The sequence below is a fragment of the Prionailurus bengalensis genome, chromosome B1 (genome assembly GCF_016509475.1).
Source record: "Prionailurus bengalensis isolate Pbe53 chromosome B1, Fcat_Pben_1.1_paternal_pri, whole genome shotgun sequence".
Classification (NCBI taxonomy): Eukaryota; Metazoa; Chordata; class Mammalia; order Carnivora; family Felidae; genus Prionailurus; species Prionailurus bengalensis.
The window spans coordinates 50686765-50708035 of record NC_057344.1 but is presented as its reverse complement, the minus strand read 5'-3'; the positions used below and the strand labels follow the sequence as shown (position 1 = coordinate 50708035).

General features: G+C 36.8%; 1 protein-coding gene across 1 annotated transcript in view; it reads left to right on the top strand.

Moving 5' to 3' along the window:
* The window catches only part of KIF13B (kinesin family member 13B), a 202930-nt gene that overhangs the window by 79907 nt on the left and 101752 nt on the right, over positions 1-21271 (top strand). The window contains exons 8-13 of the mRNA XM_043565066.1: positions 2422-2556; positions 4729-4841; positions 6064-6175; positions 14528-14740; positions 16093-16203; positions 19061-19195. Of these exons, the coding sequence (XP_043421001.1) occupies positions 2422-2556; positions 4729-4841; positions 6064-6175; positions 14528-14740; positions 16093-16203; positions 19061-19195 (819 nt within the window). The remainder of the gene's footprint in view (positions 1-2421; positions 2557-4728; positions 4842-6063; positions 6176-14527; positions 14741-16092; positions 16204-19060; positions 19196-21271) is intronic.

The following is a 21271-nucleotide window of genomic DNA, read 5'->3' as shown; positions in this document are numbered from 1 at the left end:
AGAGTCACAGAATATTGATCTGGTGATACTTAATCCTATTGTGTGACTCTTGTATGACTTTGGATTCATCTACCTCACTAAAAGCCTCTTTGTCCCAAGTTATAAAATGGAAATTAGTTGTATTGTCTTGAGTATATTATGTGGTAGGCCCATTTGGTTTTTTTTGTTCTTTAATCAGTTCTGTCATTTGGTCAATGATACTTCATTTAGTAGGTGTTAGTTACTTCATTTGGTTAACATCTATTGAACATCTATCATGTGCCAGACATTGTACTAGGTGCTGAGGATATAAAAAATGAATGAGATGGTCCATCCCCTCAAGATACTTGTAGATGTTATTATAAAGGTATTCTGAAACAACATGACTAAGAGCAATGAGAAATTCTTGTCTAGGATTAGTAGTTTGGAGGAGGGGGATACCTAACTTAAATGAATATGTAGGTGTCTGGGGAGGGTGGAGTCTAGGAAGACTTCCTGGAGGAGATCAAATGAGATAATGCATGTGAAAAGTCTTTGAGAAACCTAGGGTATTAATGTTAGTAAGTATTGTTATTTTAATAATGATTATTTGAGGACTTATTTATACAACACTGGAGAGAGATCAAGATGTTTTTGAATGCTCAGAGGAGATTGGAAAGTGACAAGAGACATTTTGCTTGTTAAAAAAATTTAAAGGCTCAGGGCACCTGGGTGGCTCAGTCAGTTGAACTTCTGACTTTGGCTCAGGTCATGATCTCATGGTTCATGAGTTTGAGCCTCACATCAGGCTCGCTACTATCAGCCTGTTAGTGGAGAGCCCACTTAAGATCCTCTATCCCCTTCTCTTTCTGGCCTTCCCCCGCTTGTGTGCACGTGCTCTCTCTCTGTAGAAAAAAAAAGGACTCAATACAGAGTTTATGCATGAGACAACAAATTAGAGGCCAATGAATAAGTGTAGGTTAAATAGGGTGAAGCTTTTACATTAAGTCTCAGGATGGTCAGATTTAATAGATCTAAACATTTTTGAATTTTTCTTTCTGTGTTGAATTTTCCATTTTGGTGCTTACTTAAACTTCTCTTTATAGTTAATGTTTCTACTTTGAGGCTTTTTATTTGTCATATAGAATTTTTCCTTAAACATTATCCTTTTTCATTGCTATGGCAAAATAGAAAATTATGATTTTTAAAGTTTTTTATATATATGTGTCAGTTAGGATTGTGTTGGCTGCAAGTAACAGGAAAATATAATAGGATTTAAGTTCTTTAGAATGTGAATTGTTATCTCTTTGTTCATTATTTTCAGTATTCAAAATGCACTAGCATCTAATAGGTGACTTCAATATATATTTAAATGAATAAATGAAAGAATGAATGGTGAGAGGGCTGATATAGTGGCTCCAAGATGCTGTTAGGGACCTAGATTCCTTCCAGCTTTCCACATAGAGCCAGCTCTGTAGTAATACCCTTATTCTCATAGTTCAAAATCTTAGCTCTTAGAACCAAGATGTGACAGCATGCCTACTCCCTTTAAGGAGAATTCCCAAATGACTTTACATCTCATTCACTAAAACTTAGCCCTATGGCCAGACTGAACTGCAAGGGCATCTGGGAAATATAGACTCTTAGTTCCACGGCAAGGTGCTTAGCTAAAATTTGGGTTCCTTTACTAGAAAGAAAAGGAGATGGGGTAAGAGGAGACAACTAGTCAACTCTTTCATACATACCATCTTTCTTGTTCCTCATTAAAATTCTTGTAAGGTAGATAATATTATAGCTCTGTACTGTTATTTATGAAACTAGAATTCAGTTTGGTTAAGTAACTATTTTTAGAGCTTGTAACATTTAAAAAAAATGAAGATCCCATCCCATGATCTTTCAAGTGCATCTTGCTGTCTCCTTTTAGCAGTAATGGCAACGAAGTAGTAAATCTGTGCAGACATTCATTTCTTGATGTCTCAGTTTTCAGAAACAGGTCTGGTATAATACACACTAACATGGGTGACGCAGCACTGCTATGCCTGTGTGAAGGGTTTAGAATCATTTTTGTTTGTTGCTTATTCATATGATCTAATTTAACAATTGTCTTCTGTTGCTTCTGTCATTAAAGAAACTAAATTTTTTGAAATTTCTAGATTAGATGAGGGGTGGCATCGTATGTTTGTCCATCTTGTGGGTCTCCACCCGTGGCTTCTAAACTTTCCTAATTCTCAAAGCTGCTACTTTATTTGGCATCTACAGAAAATAAATGTGGTTTTTTTTTTAGTTTTCAGAGACAGCATTGGCTATTTTACTCTGTTGGGCTTAATGTTCACTGAAAAACAAAGTGTAGATGTGTAAACTCCAAATGTGGTTGTCTGAGTAGTGATACTTGTAATGCATTTCATAGGATAGCAGAGTTTTATTTGACAATGCAATGTGTATCTATGACTTGTTTCCACTTAGGATATTGAGTCTTTGATGTCTGAGGGTAACAAGTCTCGTACAGTTGCTGCCACGAACATGAATGAGGAGAGCAGTCGATCCCATGCAGTCTTCAAAATCACCCTTACCCATACTTTATATGATGTGAAGTCTGGGGTAGGTATTCAGATGCCTGACCTTTTTGTTTGTTTGTTTGTTTAATATTTTAAAAGTGGATCACGATTTATCTTACTCTATTCCTTCAAGTGTCATATAACTTAGAATCCTAGCTGGACATGGGTATGAATTAGGAATCAGCAAGAAACAGAAGCCACTGTAGATTAACAGAAAGGGATTTCACAGAGGGAATTGGGTGATTACAGCGTTGTTAGAACACCTGAGGGGGAGTGGGCTCTAGAGTAAATCTCTAGGAATAATCACACAGATCTCACCCATCAAGGATGAGACTACCTCTGAGGCTACCACCAGGGCTGTGAGATCCAGGCATGCTCAGTAGCTGTGATCTAGGCCATAGGAGTTAATGAAGCTGCCTCTTAGTGACCTGGAAGCTGGAGAATGTAAGCTGAGACACTTGTTAGAAACCCTCATATTTCCATGATCCTGCTTGCCAGCAGAAAACAGCCAAAACAGTCCAGGGGATGACCTCTACTTTACTTCTCCTTTCCAAATCTGAAGCACATGTATCTGCTTGACAGAACCTAAGTCACATCATGAACCCTGGCTGTAAGGGAATCTGAAAAATGTAGTTTTTAGCCCCATCCTGTCCAACTAAAGGAACGTGGAACAGAAGTTAAACATGCTGATGGCTCACGGTCTCTGCCACAGAATTTTTTGAGCTTTAAACTTTGATGGCTGACTGCAGAAGCTAATGTTAACTCTAGCTAATTTAGTAGAGATTCTTTTGAAATGTTCTCTTCTGCTAAACAGCTAAGTATTAGAAGGAATAAACTATACTGGGGAAATTGTACTATAAAAGTATCGGATTTGTAATGTTTTGAATACTTGGTTTTGAAGCTCATGAAGAGTAAACAGAGCCAGAGATGTATATGCTTCCACCATACTGAAACTTTTCTTGGTTTACTACTTACTTTTTATGTGAATATTTGCATATTTTATTATGATGCCTTACCCCCCACCCCAGCAAATCAGTTTCAAATGCCAGAAGCTAAAATAATCATGCTGGCAAAATGCTAGATTTTGGTAAGATTTTCATTTGCTGAAAGCCTATTTTTCTTTTTTTTGCCATCACAGCAAGATTAGTGTAACAACAAAGAGTTCTTTGTTTTCTGTTTCCTTTTCAGCATAAAACAAAAAACATACTGATGACTTTTTTTTTAAACCAAAAGTACTTTTGATTTGGGAAGCCGAATATCCTTTTGTTAGCAACATAGTTTATTTATGGAAATAAATATAAATGTGTATATTAAAGAAAAGTTTTAAAAAATAATTCAGTCTGGGGGGTGCCTGGGTGGCTCAGTCAGTTAAGCATCTGACTTCAGCTCAGGTCATGATCTCACGGTTTGTGAGTTTGAGCCCCACATCAGGCTCTGTGCTGACAGCTCAGAGCCTGGAGCCTGCTTCCAATTCTGTGTCTCCCTCTCTCTCTGCCCTTCTCTTGCTCTGACTCTCTCCCTCTCAAAAATAAATAAACATTAAAAAAAAAAAAGATCCAGTCTGTAGATTTGGGCATTGCTTTCCCACATTTCTTGTATTTCTGCTGAAGTATAAAATATGTGTTATGTGTGTGATTACATTACAGAACATTTTTGATAAAGGACATATCAATATATGTGTATATGTATATATAATAACTAGAAAAATATGAAAGTTTATACTTGAAACTATGAAGTAAGGGAATTATTATATATAAATAATATGAAAAACTTAATCAAGTGTTGGGTTTTTGAGAGACCCCATTATATAAAATTTTAATTTTTTTTTTTACATCAGTAAGAATTGCAAATATTTTCCTTCAGGGTTGTTGGTAAATATTTGTGAAATTTTAAACAACTTTATATCATTAAAATTTATATTTTACAAGTGCCGTTATATGAAAATTTTATTGGGCTCCCTTCAAATATCCCATTTTGGGGGCACTATTTTTCTGAGGCAGCTTTCACTCTTGCCTGAATTAGTAAAGCCGTGAATATTTTGTGTGTATCTATCTACTACTAGACTGGACAGTTCTCTTACACTGTTTTAGGTGAGCACAAGATAATTTTGAAATAACAGTAAATGTTTTAATAAAGGATTTAGATAATAAAATCATTCGGTAGAGATGTAGCATTTTCTGTATTCTTTATAAGTGTTTGTTGATTTACTTTGTAGACATCTGGAGAGAAAGTGGGCAAACTGAGCTTGGTTGACTTAGCTGGCAGCGAGCGGGCAACGAAAACTGGAGCCGCAGGGGACAGGTTGAAGGAGGGGAGCAACATCAACAAGTAAGTTTTCCAGAAGCTTACTTTTATTACTTTACTGACTTAAGAGCCAAATGGGGAACTTCTGTGGTTATTAAAAGAATAAGGTTCTGGAATTATTGAGGCTATATTGAATAAATAATTGAGAATTTTTTCATATATATATATATACTTTTTTCAAATATATATCTATATTTATATAGACATAGATATTTATGGACCCAAGCATATTTTATGTTTTGTTGAGATGTCTAATGGGGCTGAAGAGCACAGTCAAGTCAGAGGTTTCTCAAGAGCAGCCCTACTGAGATTTGGGGTGATTCTTTGTCCCAGGGACTGTTCTTTTGTGTTGTAGGATGTTTAGCAGCATCCCTGGCCTTACTCACTAGATGGCAGTAGTACCTGCCACCTCTCTTCTCCCACCCCCAGTTGTAACAACCCAAACATATCTGTGGACATTGCCAGCTGCTCCCTGTTTGGGGCACAGTAGCCCTCCACGGGAGAACCACTGGTCTAAGCTATGGAAAAGCTGTTGAGACATCTCAGCCTGGGTGTCACGGTCTGAGCAAACATCAACCTGTGTACTAGCCACGTTGAGCTTTTCCTTTTATGACTGTTGTGGTGCTTATTTATACCAAGAAGCCAGGGTTTTATAAAGTAATATTTTGTGTACCAATTCCTTTAAATGGTTATATTTTCTACCTCAAGCTAAATTATTAGCTCCTGTGGGCAGGAATCCAGAAGGAAACACAGTGAGAGTCACTAACTGGAGATCATAAAAGACCATCATCCAGATGCTATGTTGTTATTGTATTATTGAATGGTGATATATATGAATGATATTGTGTGTGATATATTTATAGATATATATGACATAGATAGATACACTGACACACATATATAAATGTTTTTGCCTTATACTAAGTTTTAATTAATTGTATTGTGTTTGTGGCTTCCTTTCTTAAAGATATGTGGTGTTTGTATCTTAACCTAAAGGTTTACAGCTCATGTTGCTATTTACAAAAATGAAAAAAAATAATAGAGCTAAGCAATTTAATTGCTTGCAGTAGTATTAGAAGGATATTAGCTTTTAGAGTTCATGGGTTTTTAAACTGAGCAACAAAATGCTGATGGCAGTGCTGTTCTAATGCAGGTACAAGGCATCTTGATGTTCAGTTTTGTGCTAAAATATGATACTTAATATACTCAGTTTTTTATGGTTATTCCGGTTTGTTGCACCATGCAGGTCCCTCACGACCCTCGGTCTCGTTATCTCAGCCCTAGCAGATCAGAGTGCTGGCAAAAACAAGAATAAATTTGTTCCATATCGTGACTCAGTTCTCACTTGGCTGCTCAAAGTAAGCTCCCCACTCCCCCACCCCCATCCTTTCTGGCGTACTCTTAGTGGTTGGTAGAAAGGAAGAGAAGAGTAGATTGTTAATTCCTTCCAATTACCATTTCTTCTAATAATGTTCAAGTTTAAAATCTTACATGATAATCATAGTTTCAGTAGATTAAGCACCTGATTCATCAGAATCTGGAAGCAATGGGATTTAGGGCACACTGAATCACACAATTGCCTCTGAGATTTTGGGGTGTAGCAGAAGGACCTCCTGCTAATCTGATAGCCTAGTGAGTCATAGGAAAGGATTTCCACTGTCTTATGGACTCAGCTGGACTACTCTGTCTTTCTCACAGACTCCTTTTGTTTGACTGACATTTTGGACCTTGTTTTTCTGTTTAACATCAAGACTACTCATGATCATTTTAATTTACTTTCAGCTTAGGTGTTGTTTAAGGATACAGAGTAGAGCACACAGTCATTAATTTGTTAATTGACTTAGTATGTGTAAGATAGATGGAAATGAGAAAGAAAAAAGACTATGGAGTGCTATGAGGAGAATGTAAAGAAATGTAAGACCCTCCTCCCTCTATAATAGCTCAGGATCTAGTAAGGGATAAGGTGTACACAAAATATTATAAAAGAGTCAGTGATTCCATAAGAGAGACAGTAAGAACATGTAATAGGTGTTTGGTGAAGAGAGAGGCTATTTCCAGGTCTCTTCTCGTCTTCAAGTTTCCCTGTAGTCTCTCTTTTTTTTTTTTTTTAAGTTTATTTATTTTGAAAGAGAGAGAGAGAATAAGCAGGGGAGGGGCACATAGAGATGGAGGGAGAGAATCCCAAGTAGGCTTTATGCTGCCAGTGCAGAGCCCGTCACAGAACTCAATCTCAGGAACCATGAGATCATGATTTGAGCCAAAATCAAGAGTGAGACGCTTAACCGACTGAGCCACCTAGGCAGGCGCCCCTCCCTGTAGTCCTCTCGGAGGTGTCATGGTGAATTGGCTATGGGACTGGGAGCTAGAGGATTGAAAATCCAGTGACAGTTTAACTCTGTATAGAGTTACCAACCTAGAACAAAATATTTTACCTAATACTTTTTCTATTTTTTTAAATAAAAAAATAATTTTATGAGCTCTGTTTAGTTTTGTGATAGGTTATTCTGTCACTGATCAAGACTTTATTGAACACCTGTTGCTCACTGTGCTAGGAGTTGAGAATGTAACACTTAGTATAGGACACAACTCCTTTTTTTGGCTGTTTTAAAATTTTATTTTATTTTTTATTTTAATTCCAGTGTAGTTAACATACAATGTTACGTTAGTTTCAGGTGTACAATATAGTGATTCAACAATTCCATACATCACCCAGTGCTCTTCACGACAAGTGCACCTCCTAATCCCCATACCATAATTCACCTCCCCACCCCTGTAACCATCAGTTTGTTCTTTATAGTTATGAGTCAGCTTCTTGGTTTGTCTCCCTCTCTCTCTTTTGTTGTTCCCTTTGCTTGTTTGTTTTGTTTCTTAAATTCCACATATGAGTGATATCATGCAGTGTTTGTCTTTCCCTGACTGACTTATTTTTGCTTAGTATTATTCTCTGTAGCTCTATCCATGTCATTGCAAATGGCAAGATTTCATTCCTTTTCATGGCTGAATAATATTCCATTGTGTATATATACCACTTCTTTATCGATTCATCAGTTGATGGACACTTGGGCTGCTTTTGTAATTTGGCTATTGTAAAAAGTACTGCTATAAACACTGGGGTGCATGTATCCTTTTACATTAGTGTTTTTGTATTGTTTGGGTACATACCCAACAGTGGGATTTCTAGATTTTAGGGTGCTTCTATTTTTAACTTTTTGAGGAACCTCCATACTTTTTCCAGAGTTTCTGCACCATTTTACATTCCACCAACAGTGCAGGAGGGTTCCTTTTTTTCCACATCCTCTCCAGCACTTATTATTTTTTTGTGTTTTTTATTTTAGCCATTCTGAGAGGTATGAAGTAATTTTAATTTGCATTTCCCTGATGATGAGTGATGTTGAGCACTTTTCATGTGTCTGTTGGCCATCTGGATGTCTTCTTTGGAGAAATGTCTGTTCATGTCTTCTGCCTATTTTCTAATTGGATTGTTCATTATTTATTTTTTTGGTGTTGATTTGCGTAAATTCTTTGTATATTTTGGATACTAACTCTTTATCACATAAGTCATTTGCAAATAATCTTCTTTCATTCAGTAGGTTGCCTTTCAGTTTCATTTACTGTTTCCTTCACTGTGCAGAAGCTTTTTATTTTGAAGTAGTCCTAATAGTTTATTTTTGCTTTTATTTCCCTTGCCTCCGGAGATATATCTAGACAGATGTTGCTATAGCCAATGTCACAGACATTTCTGTGCTCTCTTCTAGGATTTTGTTTTAAATTTTTTTAACGTTCATTTATTTTTGAGAGAGAGAGAGAGCGGGGGAGGGGCAGAGAGACAGAGGGATACATAGAATCTGAAGCAGGCTCCAGGCTCCAAGCTGTCAGCACAGAGCCCAATTTGGGGCTCAAACCCACAAACCATGATATCATGACCTGAGCTGAAGTCAGACGCTTAACCGACTGAGCCACCCAGGTGCCCCTCTTCTAGGATTTTTTATGGTTTCACCTCAGTTAAAGGTGTTTTTAATCCATTTTGAATTTATTTTTGTGGGTGGTGTAAGATAAGTGGTCCAGTTTCATTCTGGACCACTCAATTACATTCATTCAAATGTAGCTGACACCATTTGTTGAAGAGACTTTCTTTTTCCCATTGGATATTCTTTCCTGCTTTGTCGAAGATAAATTGACCATGTAATTGTGGGTTTATTTTTGGGTTTTCTGTTCCGCCTCATTGATCTATATGTCTGTTTTTGTGCCAGTACCATTATATTTTGATTTCTCCAGCCTTGCAATATAACTTGAAATTTGGAATTGTTCTCCAAAATTGCTGTGACTATTCAGGGTCTTTTGTGGTTCCATACAAATTTCAGGATTTTTTGTTATAGTTCTGTGAAAAACGCTATTAGTATTTTGATAGGGACTGCATTAAATGTGTAGACTGCTTTGGGTAGTATGGACATTTTAACAATATTTGTTATTCCAAGGTGACACAACTTTTGACTTAGTCTATAACATGTTTATAAAGGAAGCTGGGTTTTCTTCTATTTTCTACTCTCTCAAAAGGTTAGTGGTATTCATCTTTACTTTCTAGAACTCTGCACACCATTTGAGCATGCTTCATTAAGTGAAACTGACCACAGTGTAAAAAATCAGGTAGATTACTTCCATTGACCAAAATGCAAAAAAAAAAAAAAAATTTAAAACAAAAGAATAAACAAACAAAATTTGATAATTAAAAAACACTTGTAGATAGGTCTTGAATTTAAGGGGTATTACAAAACATTAATCATGCTGGTCATCAGTAATTAACCTTGAAATCTCATGTGTTTAATTTCCAGGAGACATTTTGATAAGATACTCATTTATTCCTCAGACTTTCCCACAGAAACGTTTCCTGATCATTCATGATTATTCCCTGGATGTGCCTGATTTAAAAGACATAATATTCATTGTCCTGTTTCAGTGTTACTACTTCAGTCCATTTAAACAAACACTAGGAAATATCTTTTATTAAATTAATTCACAGAATTAAAATAGCCAGTGTAATTATTGAGTGTCCATTCCATAGGTTGGAGGCCAGAAGAATCAATTACTTTGCAAAGTGCTTCATACACATGATCTCATTTACTTCTCTGAAAGCAAATGGTAATGTTCCCATGTTACAGTGGGACAGTGGTCGCAGAAATAAGATTAGGGCTGACTTCGCTGCCCATCTTCTCTTGCCTAGGCTATGTAGTGTACATCCTGTCAAAGGTTACTTTTCGTTAGAAGGAGAAACATTTTACTTTTACCACATGTTGATAGAAACTCATGAAAATACTTGAAGAGCAAAACTAAATATTTTTGAAAACTCACTTTATCTTCTGTTCAGTAAAATTAGGTTGTAATTATAACATCCGTGTGTCAGTTCTTAGGCTAAAAAAATGAAGTTTTCTTGTCATGTTTCTTACTTGAAAACTATGTGACCTTCTTTGTCATGTGTAACTTTTGCAGCAAGATCACAAGTGGGGCATTTTTGCAAAACTTATTCCGATGTTCAAACAGTTTTCCCAAAGGCCTCTCAGAATCCATTGATACATAAATCAGTCTCCTTTGAAGTAGCTTTTATGCCCTTTTTGCTCTGTCCTTCTTTAATTCTAAATTAGTCTAACTCTCCCTGATCCTTGTTCGACTTCATATGATTCTAGTATTCTCCAACATAGCTATCATTGAACTCATAAAATTGCTCAGCCTTTATCAGATTTGCAGTTTCTTTTAAAAGTGTTTTTGCATTGTATTTGCATTATAATTGTGTTATGCTCTTGATATTTACCACATCTGAGAGTCAGAGAAAATGAGTACCCTAGGTGATTTGGTGGGGCATACATATGAGTGCTCTTCTGTCACTCTTCTCTCCAGGTGGGTTGAGTGGTTACTCATTTGGTAAGTGGTCAGTGGAGAACCATTTCTTATCAAGAGATTTTTTGCTTCTCTGTGTAACCTTCTAAATGTGAGCCTCTTAACATCAAATAATTTCTGGTAATAAACACTCAAATAATACGTATCTTTTGACTTCATCCACCTTCTTCGTTCTTACTGCCACTTACCTAATGAAGGCAACTTTCATCCCTTGCCTGGATGATTGAAACATCTCCCTTGAGTTTTTTTATTAATCCATTCCTTCTTTATAGTAAGGTTGTACTGTCTTAAAATTAATACTCTTCTTAAACTTCAGTCTCTTCAATAATTCTGTTAGAGGCCCTTATGATAAAGTCCAAATTCTTTAATGACTTGTGACTTTCTAGGCCTTCAATAATCTGACCCCTCACTACCTCTTATTGTTCTTCTTGCTCTTAATATGATCAGTCCTAGCTAAGTGTTGAGTCCTCTTACTTCTAGGACATTATTCTTACCGTGTTTGGAACATTCTTCCTCCTCTCTACAATCTCCCCTCCCACAGCCCTCCCCTTAAATCTTTATCTGGACAATGCTTATTCATCTTAGGTCTCAAATGTCACTTTCTCTGAAAGTCTTCCCTACCGTTTCAAGACTGGGCTTTCTGCTCATTCTCTGTTTTCTGTGACCATGTTGTGTTTATACCTACTCTAGTTCTTACCGTGTTGTATGTAGAGCACCACCCTCTAGATGTAAACGCTGTAAAGAGCTGAGTGAATGAGTACCTTCAGCTCTGCTCTGAAACAGCATTATGACCTTTGGTAAGTCTGTCAATCTTCCTGGGTCTCAATTTCTCATCTGTAAAATGAAGTAATTTCATTAGATGACTTCAAAGAGTTCTTTCAGCTTCAAAAAATCCTGCCTTCCAAAATTCAATTTCTTTCCTATGTCCATTTAATTTGCAATTGCCACATTTGAAACAAAGCTTGCCTGATTTGCCTAATTAAACAATTAAAGAGTAACAAGAAGCTTTATACTTTCTCCTTGAATGAGTGCCAGTTCTTTTGTTGCTGTTTCCTTTTTGCTAATGGCATGAGGCCATTTTTGAATATAAGCATATTGTTACTCATGCACAAGGGCTTTTAAAATATCAAGTATTTGTCATTTGCCAGGTTTCCTTTTCTCAGCACAAATTAAAGTACAATATGCATGCTTTTTCCCTTTGGTAGTTATTGTTACAAATCCCCTTTTACCCAATAGCATTTGTTGTTCATGTGGGCTAACAGAATGCCGTAGTTCTTGAAGGGCAACACTCCACCATGGTACTGTTGGTGAACTGAATTATAATCTGACATGTAATTCATGTGATCTTTATATATAACATTGGAATTTCATTAATGTGCATCTTGGTATTCTTCTGGACGTTGCCAAAGCTGGGCACCAACAGTGTGATATCAGTGTCTAGAAGCGAAGAGGAAAGCAAGTGATCACACAGACTTGGCGGAAGTTGCTTCTGCTTTCTAGAGTCCAGATTACTTATGTTTCCTTCCTTTTCATGTGCTGGAGTGTATTTCCTTCAAAGACCTCATTAAGCTTTGTTTTCTGTGGAAAACCTAGTTTTCAGTAGTGGATGAATAAACAGATACATAGTCTGTGATTGTATTGAACTGTTAGCAGTACCTAGGGAATTATTTTGACTCTGGCACTAAGACAAAATAACTTGGAAAGCTATCCAGTCACCTTACTTGCTCCTCAGATCTGAGCTCTCGCTCTGTTGCCAAGTGGCACTTTGTTGCTATATTATTGTGGGTGACTGGGGTGGGGGGAGTGAAATCATATTGGACTTGAAGGCAGAGTACAACTGGATTAGAATATTGTTCAGTTTACTAGTTCTGGATCTTTAGGCAGAGTATTTGACCTGCTTTGTCAGAACAAACCTCTGGTTTTTCTTTTGTTTTTTATCTGTAAAATAATTCACAAAAGGCTGAGGACTAAGTAAAATTTGTACAAGGATGGTATAAATCACAGATTGCACAAACAAATTTTAGATATATTGATATTGGAAAAAACCTTTTATCTTCAAAGATAAAAAGTTGACTTTTTTATGATCTTTGATTCCCCATATTGGCCTGCTTGAGAATCCATAATTCAGTGATATCCTATTGCTGAAAGAGGGTATCAGATCTCTTTTTTTGGGTTGTTCTTTTCATCTTGGGATAGTATATTAGGGTATTATTAGATGTCTATTGCTATGTAACAGATTACCCCTAAAACTTAATAGCTAAAAACAACAACCATTTATTATCTCATAGTTTTTGTGGGTCAGGATTCTGGGTGTGGCCTAACCAAGTGGTTCTGGCTGGGGTCTCCCATGTGGCTGCAATCAAAGTGTCATCTGGGGCCGTCATTGCAAGGTTTGACCTGGGGTTGGATCTGCTCACCTCAGTGGTTGTTGGCAGGCTCCAGAAGATCTCTTTCCATATTCACTTTTGAGGTCTCTTCATAGGGCCACTTCACTTCATGACAGTGGTTTCCCAAGAGTGAGAGAAAATACCCACAACAGAAGCCATAGTCTTTTTATAATCTAACCTCAAAAGTGACATGCCATCACTTCTGCTGTATTCTGTTCCTTAGAAGTAAATCAGAAGTCCTGCCCACACTCAAGAGAGGGGGATGGTACTGAGGTATGAATACCTGGAGATGAGGATCCTGGGGGGCTGTCTTAGAGGCCGCCTGCCACAGGAGGGTGACATACAGCCTTTGGATGGTGAAGCGGAGTCCGGGTGGACTTGATTTCTAGTTTTGTAATTCTGAATTATATGTAGTTGTTTTTTAGTGTTGTCAAGTGAAAGTTTTTTGAATTTATTGGAGCCTGTTCTAAAGCCCATTTCACCATACTGATCAGTTTTAGTATAATGAAGAGAGTGTTTTTTCTTCAGCACCCTTGTCTGAACTGTAGAAGTGGTCGTGTAGAAAGTAAAGCCTGTTTGAGTAGGTTTTTTTTTTTTTTTTCAACGTTTTTTTATTTATTTTTGGGACAGAGAGAGACAGAGCATGAACGGGGGAGGGTCAGAGAGAGAGGGAGACACAGACCGGAAACAGGCTCCAGGCTCTGAGCCATCAGCCCAGAGCCTGATGCGGGGCTCGAACTCACAGACCGCGAGATCATGACCTGGCTGAAGTCAGACGCTTAACCGACTGCGCCACCCAGGTGCCCCCTGTTTGAGTAGTTTTTGAAGTGCTGTCAGAGGGAATAAAATCAGGTGCCTCCAACATATCTTTTGTTTTAAAGACTATAATTCTACCTAGAATTCTTGAAAAATTCTTGAAAAAAATTACAAGATGACTGATAGTCTGTAACAGCAACACTTTCTGAGCCATTATTTAGTCTTCACATAGATTCCAAGTACATGGCATCATGCGCTAGATTGTAGGTAATCACTCTTTGATCAGATAACAAATAACATTATGATTGTTCAGTTTCTCTAAGGAAGATTTTTAGTCATTTAAGAAATCATTGTTTTTTGTTTTGAGTAGTGTGCTGACTTACGACATCATATTGCCTGTTAGAAGAGGACAAATTAACTTAGAACCAATTGTTATTAAACTGAAATAAATGGAGCCTTTTTTGTATTTCCCCGTCCTTTCTTAATAACCAGATCTCCCTTCTGCAGAAACGTAGCTTGGCAGAGAAGAAAGAGCATGGGACTGGGGTTCAGCATATCGGTATTTCAGTTCTAGTTTTGTCCTTAAATATGTGTTCTCTCACCCTTTCTGACTTCATCTTTCTCATATGATGTTTTCTTCCAACTTAAAAATCCTACTCAATTTCATTCTTCATCTAGGACAGTCTTGGGGGTAACAGCAAGACAGCCATGGTGGCCACTGTTAGTCCAGCCGCTGATAACTATGATGAAACCCTTTCAACTCTGCGGTATGCAGACCGCGCCAAGCACATCGTGAACCATGCTGTGGTGAATGAGGATCCTAATGCACGAATTATCCGGGATCTCCGGGAAGAAGTAGAAAAGCTCCGAGAACAGCTAACTAAAGCAGAGGTATAAGGCACAGCCAAGCCACACTTTATGGGTCTAGGAAAAGCTAGAACTTGAATTTTCTTCCCCTTAGCTGTAAGTGCTAAGTACTCCACTTAAAATTTTTGAGTTTCCTATAGTAAGAGAAATTTGAGATGAATAATAAATAAAGGCAGATAGATTTTCATAGTTGAAATTTAGAGAGTTTTTTTTTTTACAGGTGTGAAAGGATTGAACAGAAAGAGAGAATATAGGGAATTGAGAAAATGTTCCTTTCCACAGTATAGGCAGCAGACAAGAAAGAATTGAATAAGGAAGAGAGGGAGAGAGATGCTTGAAACAAAATGTATATAATTTTAGCACAGAAAATGGTGAAGAGTGGGCATAGACTAACTGGAAGAGAACTCAAGCAGATATTTGCTGTATCATTTGTTCACTGGCTGAAGTCAGAATGAAAATCTTAAGGACATCTTCCACTTCTTGATAACCTAGTTTTTTCATGTGGCTTAATTATGTTTATAGAAAAAGTATTTTATAGCAGAAATACCCACCTATTTAGAGGTACTCTATTTCTACTACCCTATGTACATTCTATAACGTATGGTATTTATGTTCCATTACTGAATTTGAAACCTACACAATTCTAACCTGCAACCAAATGTTTTTCTTTTGAAAAGTGAAATAAAATACCAGATTCAGGATCTCTACTTTATTAGCATTTCTGTTCCCAGAATTTCCTAGGACTATGGGACTCTTTCCTGGTGTTGGGACATTAGCCCTTTCTTTTCTTATAACCTGTTTTCTGGTAGTAGATTGGTAAAATACATGGTCAAAACGTCATTTTGGTTATATTTTTGCCTGTTGAAACTTATCCTGTTTTTATAGGAATAATTTTATGGTTTATTAAGATTCTTTGAAATTTTGTTTCTGTCTTCCTGGTATTAATAACACCATTCAGTTTGTAACATGTACGTCTGTATATACTTGAATCAATACCTGAAGTCATCAGTAGAGACTAGAATGAATCCTGTGTATAAGTCTAGATATATGACCTATTGGGATTTAAAAATAAGCCCTTGAGAACTTGAACTTTCTGCGAAGCTACATCATCACAGTGACAATTGGTTGGAGAAAAAGGAAGCAGTTAGGTCTTCCTTTCAAGCCCACCTTGGATGACTGAATGAGCTTGTGGGGTGCATACAGTCTGGATGCTGTGTGTCAGTGGTATTCATTGTTATGTCTTAAGTAGATCAGAGATCTTGGTGACTTGTAGAGCTGAGAGGAGGCAGACTGTTATTTTTATCCTTCTGGATTTAGTTAATGCTTTCTTCAGAGCATGGTACAGACATTTCATGAAATAAACATTTTGCTTATAGGCAATGAAATCTCCAGAGCTAAAAGACCGGCTAGAAGAATCAGAGAAGCTAATCCAGGAAATGACTGTGACCTGGGAGGAGAAATTAAGGAAAACCGAGGAGATTGCACAGGTTTGTGCTTTCTGATTAAAGACGCAGAAACCTCTTGGCAGTTTGTGCAATGCAACTCAGATGTCATTTTGGGTTCCTATTTTGATTTTTTAGCTTTGAAGATGGCAAATCTAGCACCACTAATAAGAACCTAGATTCAAGAGTCTCTGCCTTACAAAGATAAAGAAGACAAATTACAATTAATTGTTCATTGTGTAAGAAATATTTGTTTAGGGTCATAGAAGTTTTTTAAATGAAATAACTACTTTGTAGCCTCTGACTCTGAATACCTAGTTAAGTAAGACCTAAGGAACTTACCCAAACTATAAAATGCTTAGTGGTAGATATATTAGGCTATAAGCCTCTGGCTTCATTATGACAACTCAGTAAAAGTAATATGAAATACCTAAATCTGAGGTGACTGTCTCTCACACTTAATACAGGTAGAGTTGTGAAATTTTAAGGTAGGAACATTGGCGTTTGGAAAGAATCTTAAATGTCTAGTTGTTTACTTAGTAAAAGACTTGCCCCATGGCTTTCCTGTTAGATGGATGTTCAGCCTCTGCTCTTAAAAATAGAATGTGGAGTTCAGTACCCCATTGAGCAGTCTTTTTATGGTAAGGTAACCTCTGCCTGTTCCCCTCCTTTTCTAAAGTTAAAAATCTCTAGTGTTTTCAACGGTTTCTTGTTTAGTAAATATATATAACTTGGTATTTCTTTTGTCACCCAGCAGGTTCCATCTTTAAATGTGCTGCCCAGAATCAATCTATACATCAGATGTTGTAGGATGGTACTACTGTTATGTAGCATAAAGTGGATGTTATATTTATATTAGTGCAGACAGACTTTAAATATTTTTTATTATAGTCATTTTCAAAATAGATGAAAACAAGAGAAGAGTGTGATGAATCTACATGTACCATCACCCAGTTTCATTAAAGATCACCATGTAATCCATCTTGTTTTAACTGTATCCCTATCCTGGGTTATTTTAATACATATCCTTCAAATTACAGAGAAGAGAATATTCCAGTGTATGAACTCCATTTCTCATTATATATTTCACTTGTTTTTCATAAATTATAAGTCATTCTAATAATTATCCAGTTTAGAACTAATTTGCGTGAGCCTTTTTGAGCTACTCCAAAAGTAAACATTGACCCTGAAGTGCTGCTGTATTTGAGTTGCTTTGCTGCTACAAGACAGGGTCGGTCTTAAGTAAAATTGCAGTGCGAATACTGGTGAATACTGGTGAATCTTATCGTTAGCATCTTTTCCTTACCTAACTGTTCTCTGCCTCTTTCACACGTCCCTTTTGAGAACCCTGCCTGATTTTATCTCACACCTCATTTAGCACCTTATCTTTGCAAGCCCCCAGGCTTCAGTGCTGCTGAGCTTGCTAACTCCTCTTTGATGGGAAAAGACCTGGTCTGTTAGTCATTGACCTTTTTCCAAAAGAGACGAGCATATCCCAAATTGTATTTCTGGCAGTATAGCCACAAATTGTTTATAAGTCTTCTGGGAAGAAAAATGGTCCATGGTCAAATAACTTTGGGATGGTATCCCTAAAAATAGCAAATTCTTCAGGCTGTAATTTAATTGTGCTGCAAACTTACTGTGTGGCCCTAATTAAATGACTTAGCTTGTCTTGTCTTTCGTCAGAATCAAAGGCTTTTGGTGGCTGTGACTCATTACTATTTGTTATTTATATATAGTCAAAGACACCCTACTTTGCCCCAATTCATATACTTTAATCGTAGAGCGTTGGTTGCAGGAGTCATGCGTATCCCCCTGTATGCAGACATTCATATATTGTGTGGTCTCAGAGACAGGCATAAAAAAGAAAGGTTCATACTCTTATTATGAAAGTAGTACTTGATGCATATGCAAGTTTTATTCATTTATTTATTTAGCACATGCTCAAGCAGAGGAGGGGCGGCAGGGAGGTAGAGAGAAAGAGAGAGAGAGAGAGAATGAGAATAAGAATAAATATGAATTGCAAGCAGGCTCCACACCCAGTGCAGAGCCCAACGTGCAGCAGGGTCGATCTTACCATTGTGAGATCATGACCCGAGCCAAAATCACAAGTCAAATGCTTAACTGACTGAGCCACCCAGGTGCCCCTACAAGTTTTATTTTGGTAAATTTACAAACCTGATGTTTTGAGTGCTCACTGGTTATGCACTGTTCTTGCTAGGTGCCAGGAATTCACAGTGGATAGATAGGATCCATGCCCTCATAGAGAAATGGTCAAGTAAACAAGTCTGAGTTACCAAGTATGAGAACAAGTATACTTCAGATAGAAGAAACAGGTGTAAAATCTCTTAAGAGAGCATTCTTGACACTTTGAGGGACCTGGAAGAGTTCCATTTAACTATAGCACAGGCTTTGAGAGTAGGAATGATAAGACATGAAGGTGGAGAGGAAACGGGCCAGATTGAAGGGCCTTGTGGACTTTGTTGAGGGAGTTTGGCCCTTATCTTGCTGGGGAATCACTGAGGGTATCAAGCAAGGGAGTGTATTGAAAATTTGGCCTTTTAGAAAGATCACAGTTGGTAAAACACCTTTCCTCATATGTATAGAACTAAGTGAGAAACACAAATTCAAGATGTTAGATATTTTTAAGAAGGAACATTGAGAATTCAATAGTATACTTGGTTGCTATTGGTAATGGCTTATTTTTCAAAACAAAGTTTTAATTAACAAAATGAAAAACATTATATAGTTTGGAAAGAAAAAATGCAATAATCTATAATACCATGTTTTAAGATAACATAATTAAATTATAAAATTATTTAATGATTATTCCAACGTGAGACCTTTTATATCTTGCTGTGTCAATAGCTATGGAATTAATCCTTTTCTAATACATTTATAGGAGCGACAGAAGCAACTTGAGAGTCTTGGAATATCTCTTCAATCTTCTGGGATTAAAGTTGGGGATGATAAATGCTTCCTTGTTAATCTGAATGCTGATCCTGCTCTGAATGAACTTCTGGTTTACTATTTAAAGGTGAAGTAACAGGCTTTGCTGCTATTTCCTGCCATGATATAGAACAATATTTCGTAGTATTTTTTTTAACTTGAAGAAACATGCTTATTCAAAAATAATGAATTAACACAATTGTTTCTATTCGAATAAACTAGAAGGTAGAAAAATATTGAGTTTCTGAGATTAGTTACCCTTTTTAGTCTTCAAGTGATGTAATTCAACCTAGTAATATAAAAACTAATATTCTGATGTTATTTTCAAGACATTAAGTATCTTAGCTACTATGATTGACTGTGATTTATGCCAGGGAGCTAAGTAGATAACTTTAAAGCTTAAAGAATGACTTTTCGAACTAAACAATTTATTAGCAGACTAAAGTTTTTGTCATTTATATGAAGCACACCCTTTTCTGAGTGGTTATCAGATTACAAGAGGAAATGTTTAAAGAAAGTTATGGTGTAGGACCACTTACTATGAAATTTGTTTCCAGTAATTTAGGAAAATTCAAAAATTTGGATTATTGACTTATAAAAAAAGAATAGATGACTTAGAGAGTGAGAGGGTCAGAAACCCAAATAGCGATGTATGTTGAAATCTGTAAATTGTGGCACTTATCAGGAAGACAAGAGACAACTTTAGAATAAGCAGGAATCCTGAGACACTACATAAATTACGAGGAGGAGCTCACCAAAATCCCCTTGTCCCAGGGCGTAAATGAATTAGGTAATGGACTATATGATTTTGACTTGTGGTTAATATATACTGGGAGGAAATCTTTTCCACCCTTACAATATGGATACTATATATGTAGGTTTAACTGAAGTGACTAAGAAATTAAAGATAATGAGCTGGTAAAGTTGGAAACTGCTTTAAAATTAGAAAATTGTGTGGTTTCATTTCTAAAGAGACTAAAGAATTCACGATGCATTGGCTAGTTTCCCAGGTTTTATTAAAGATATCCTGGGGTAATTGGTTTATGTTATTTTGATAAATAAAGCCCCTTTATTAATGAGTATCTGATACCATGTTGTATTATGCTGTGAATTAAATTGTGTTTTTGATACATATAGTATATGTGCACTCTCAGCTGTTGTGTTCAAGTGGGAGCAACATGGGAGTGGCAGGGAGATGACCCACGTTTTTAGTTTGGTATGCTGCTGAACGGATGTGTGATCTCAAGTCCTTTGCCCCCTCCAGTCTACAGATCCATCCTCTGTAGAAGCGTGCTTTCCCTGTCTGACTCCCTCACAGGAGCCCTATGAGGATTAAGTAAGACTTGATATTTACAAAGTACTTTGTAAACAGAAGCACTGTAAAATATAAAATATTCCACATACCATCTTCTTACTTGATACTCAGCGTGGTACCTTATGTATATTACCCTTGTCTATTGCAAAAAAAATGATAAGTGATCATATCACTTACTATGTTTCTTAATGATGTGGGCAGCATTTTCTGTTAGGGTTTCAGCTATAGGTATTCATATGCTTTAGGAGAGGTACAAGACAGAATAAGACACAAATATTCTGCCCTTTTTATTTCTCAGAACTATGAATTCTTTTTCTTTCTGATGTGATGAAGTTCAAATTGGAACACACACATACGCCAACAAGAAAAAAAACCTGATTCTATCTGTTCCTTAACTAAAAAATTAAACAAAGAAACTATTTAAAGACTTTTGGAGAGTAGTCAAAATATTTCTGGTCATCTTGTGTGGAGGTGTTGGGATTCTGTTTCAGACTGTGTGGTCAAGCCTGTTTTTGGCAGAGTCTAAGGCAGTGTTGATTTCTTCACTGCCCAGGCTAACCTCGTGACAAAAGTATATTCATGACCAAGCACATTCAAAAGGATGATCTCAATCCAAGAACAGTTTTTGCTTCAGTAAAGTGATACCATGATGTGGGTTGGAAGAATCTGGAGGCTGAGCATTTTTTATTTCTTGCCTTCAAATTCTGAAATCAATTTAGATGCTGGACAGATGACTTCATATCTCTGGGTGATTTTCAGCACCCCATCTATAAAAGAGGACCCTGGATTAAATTATCTCTAACGTTCTTTTTAGTTCCAAGTGGTATGATTCTCTTCCAGAACAGAATC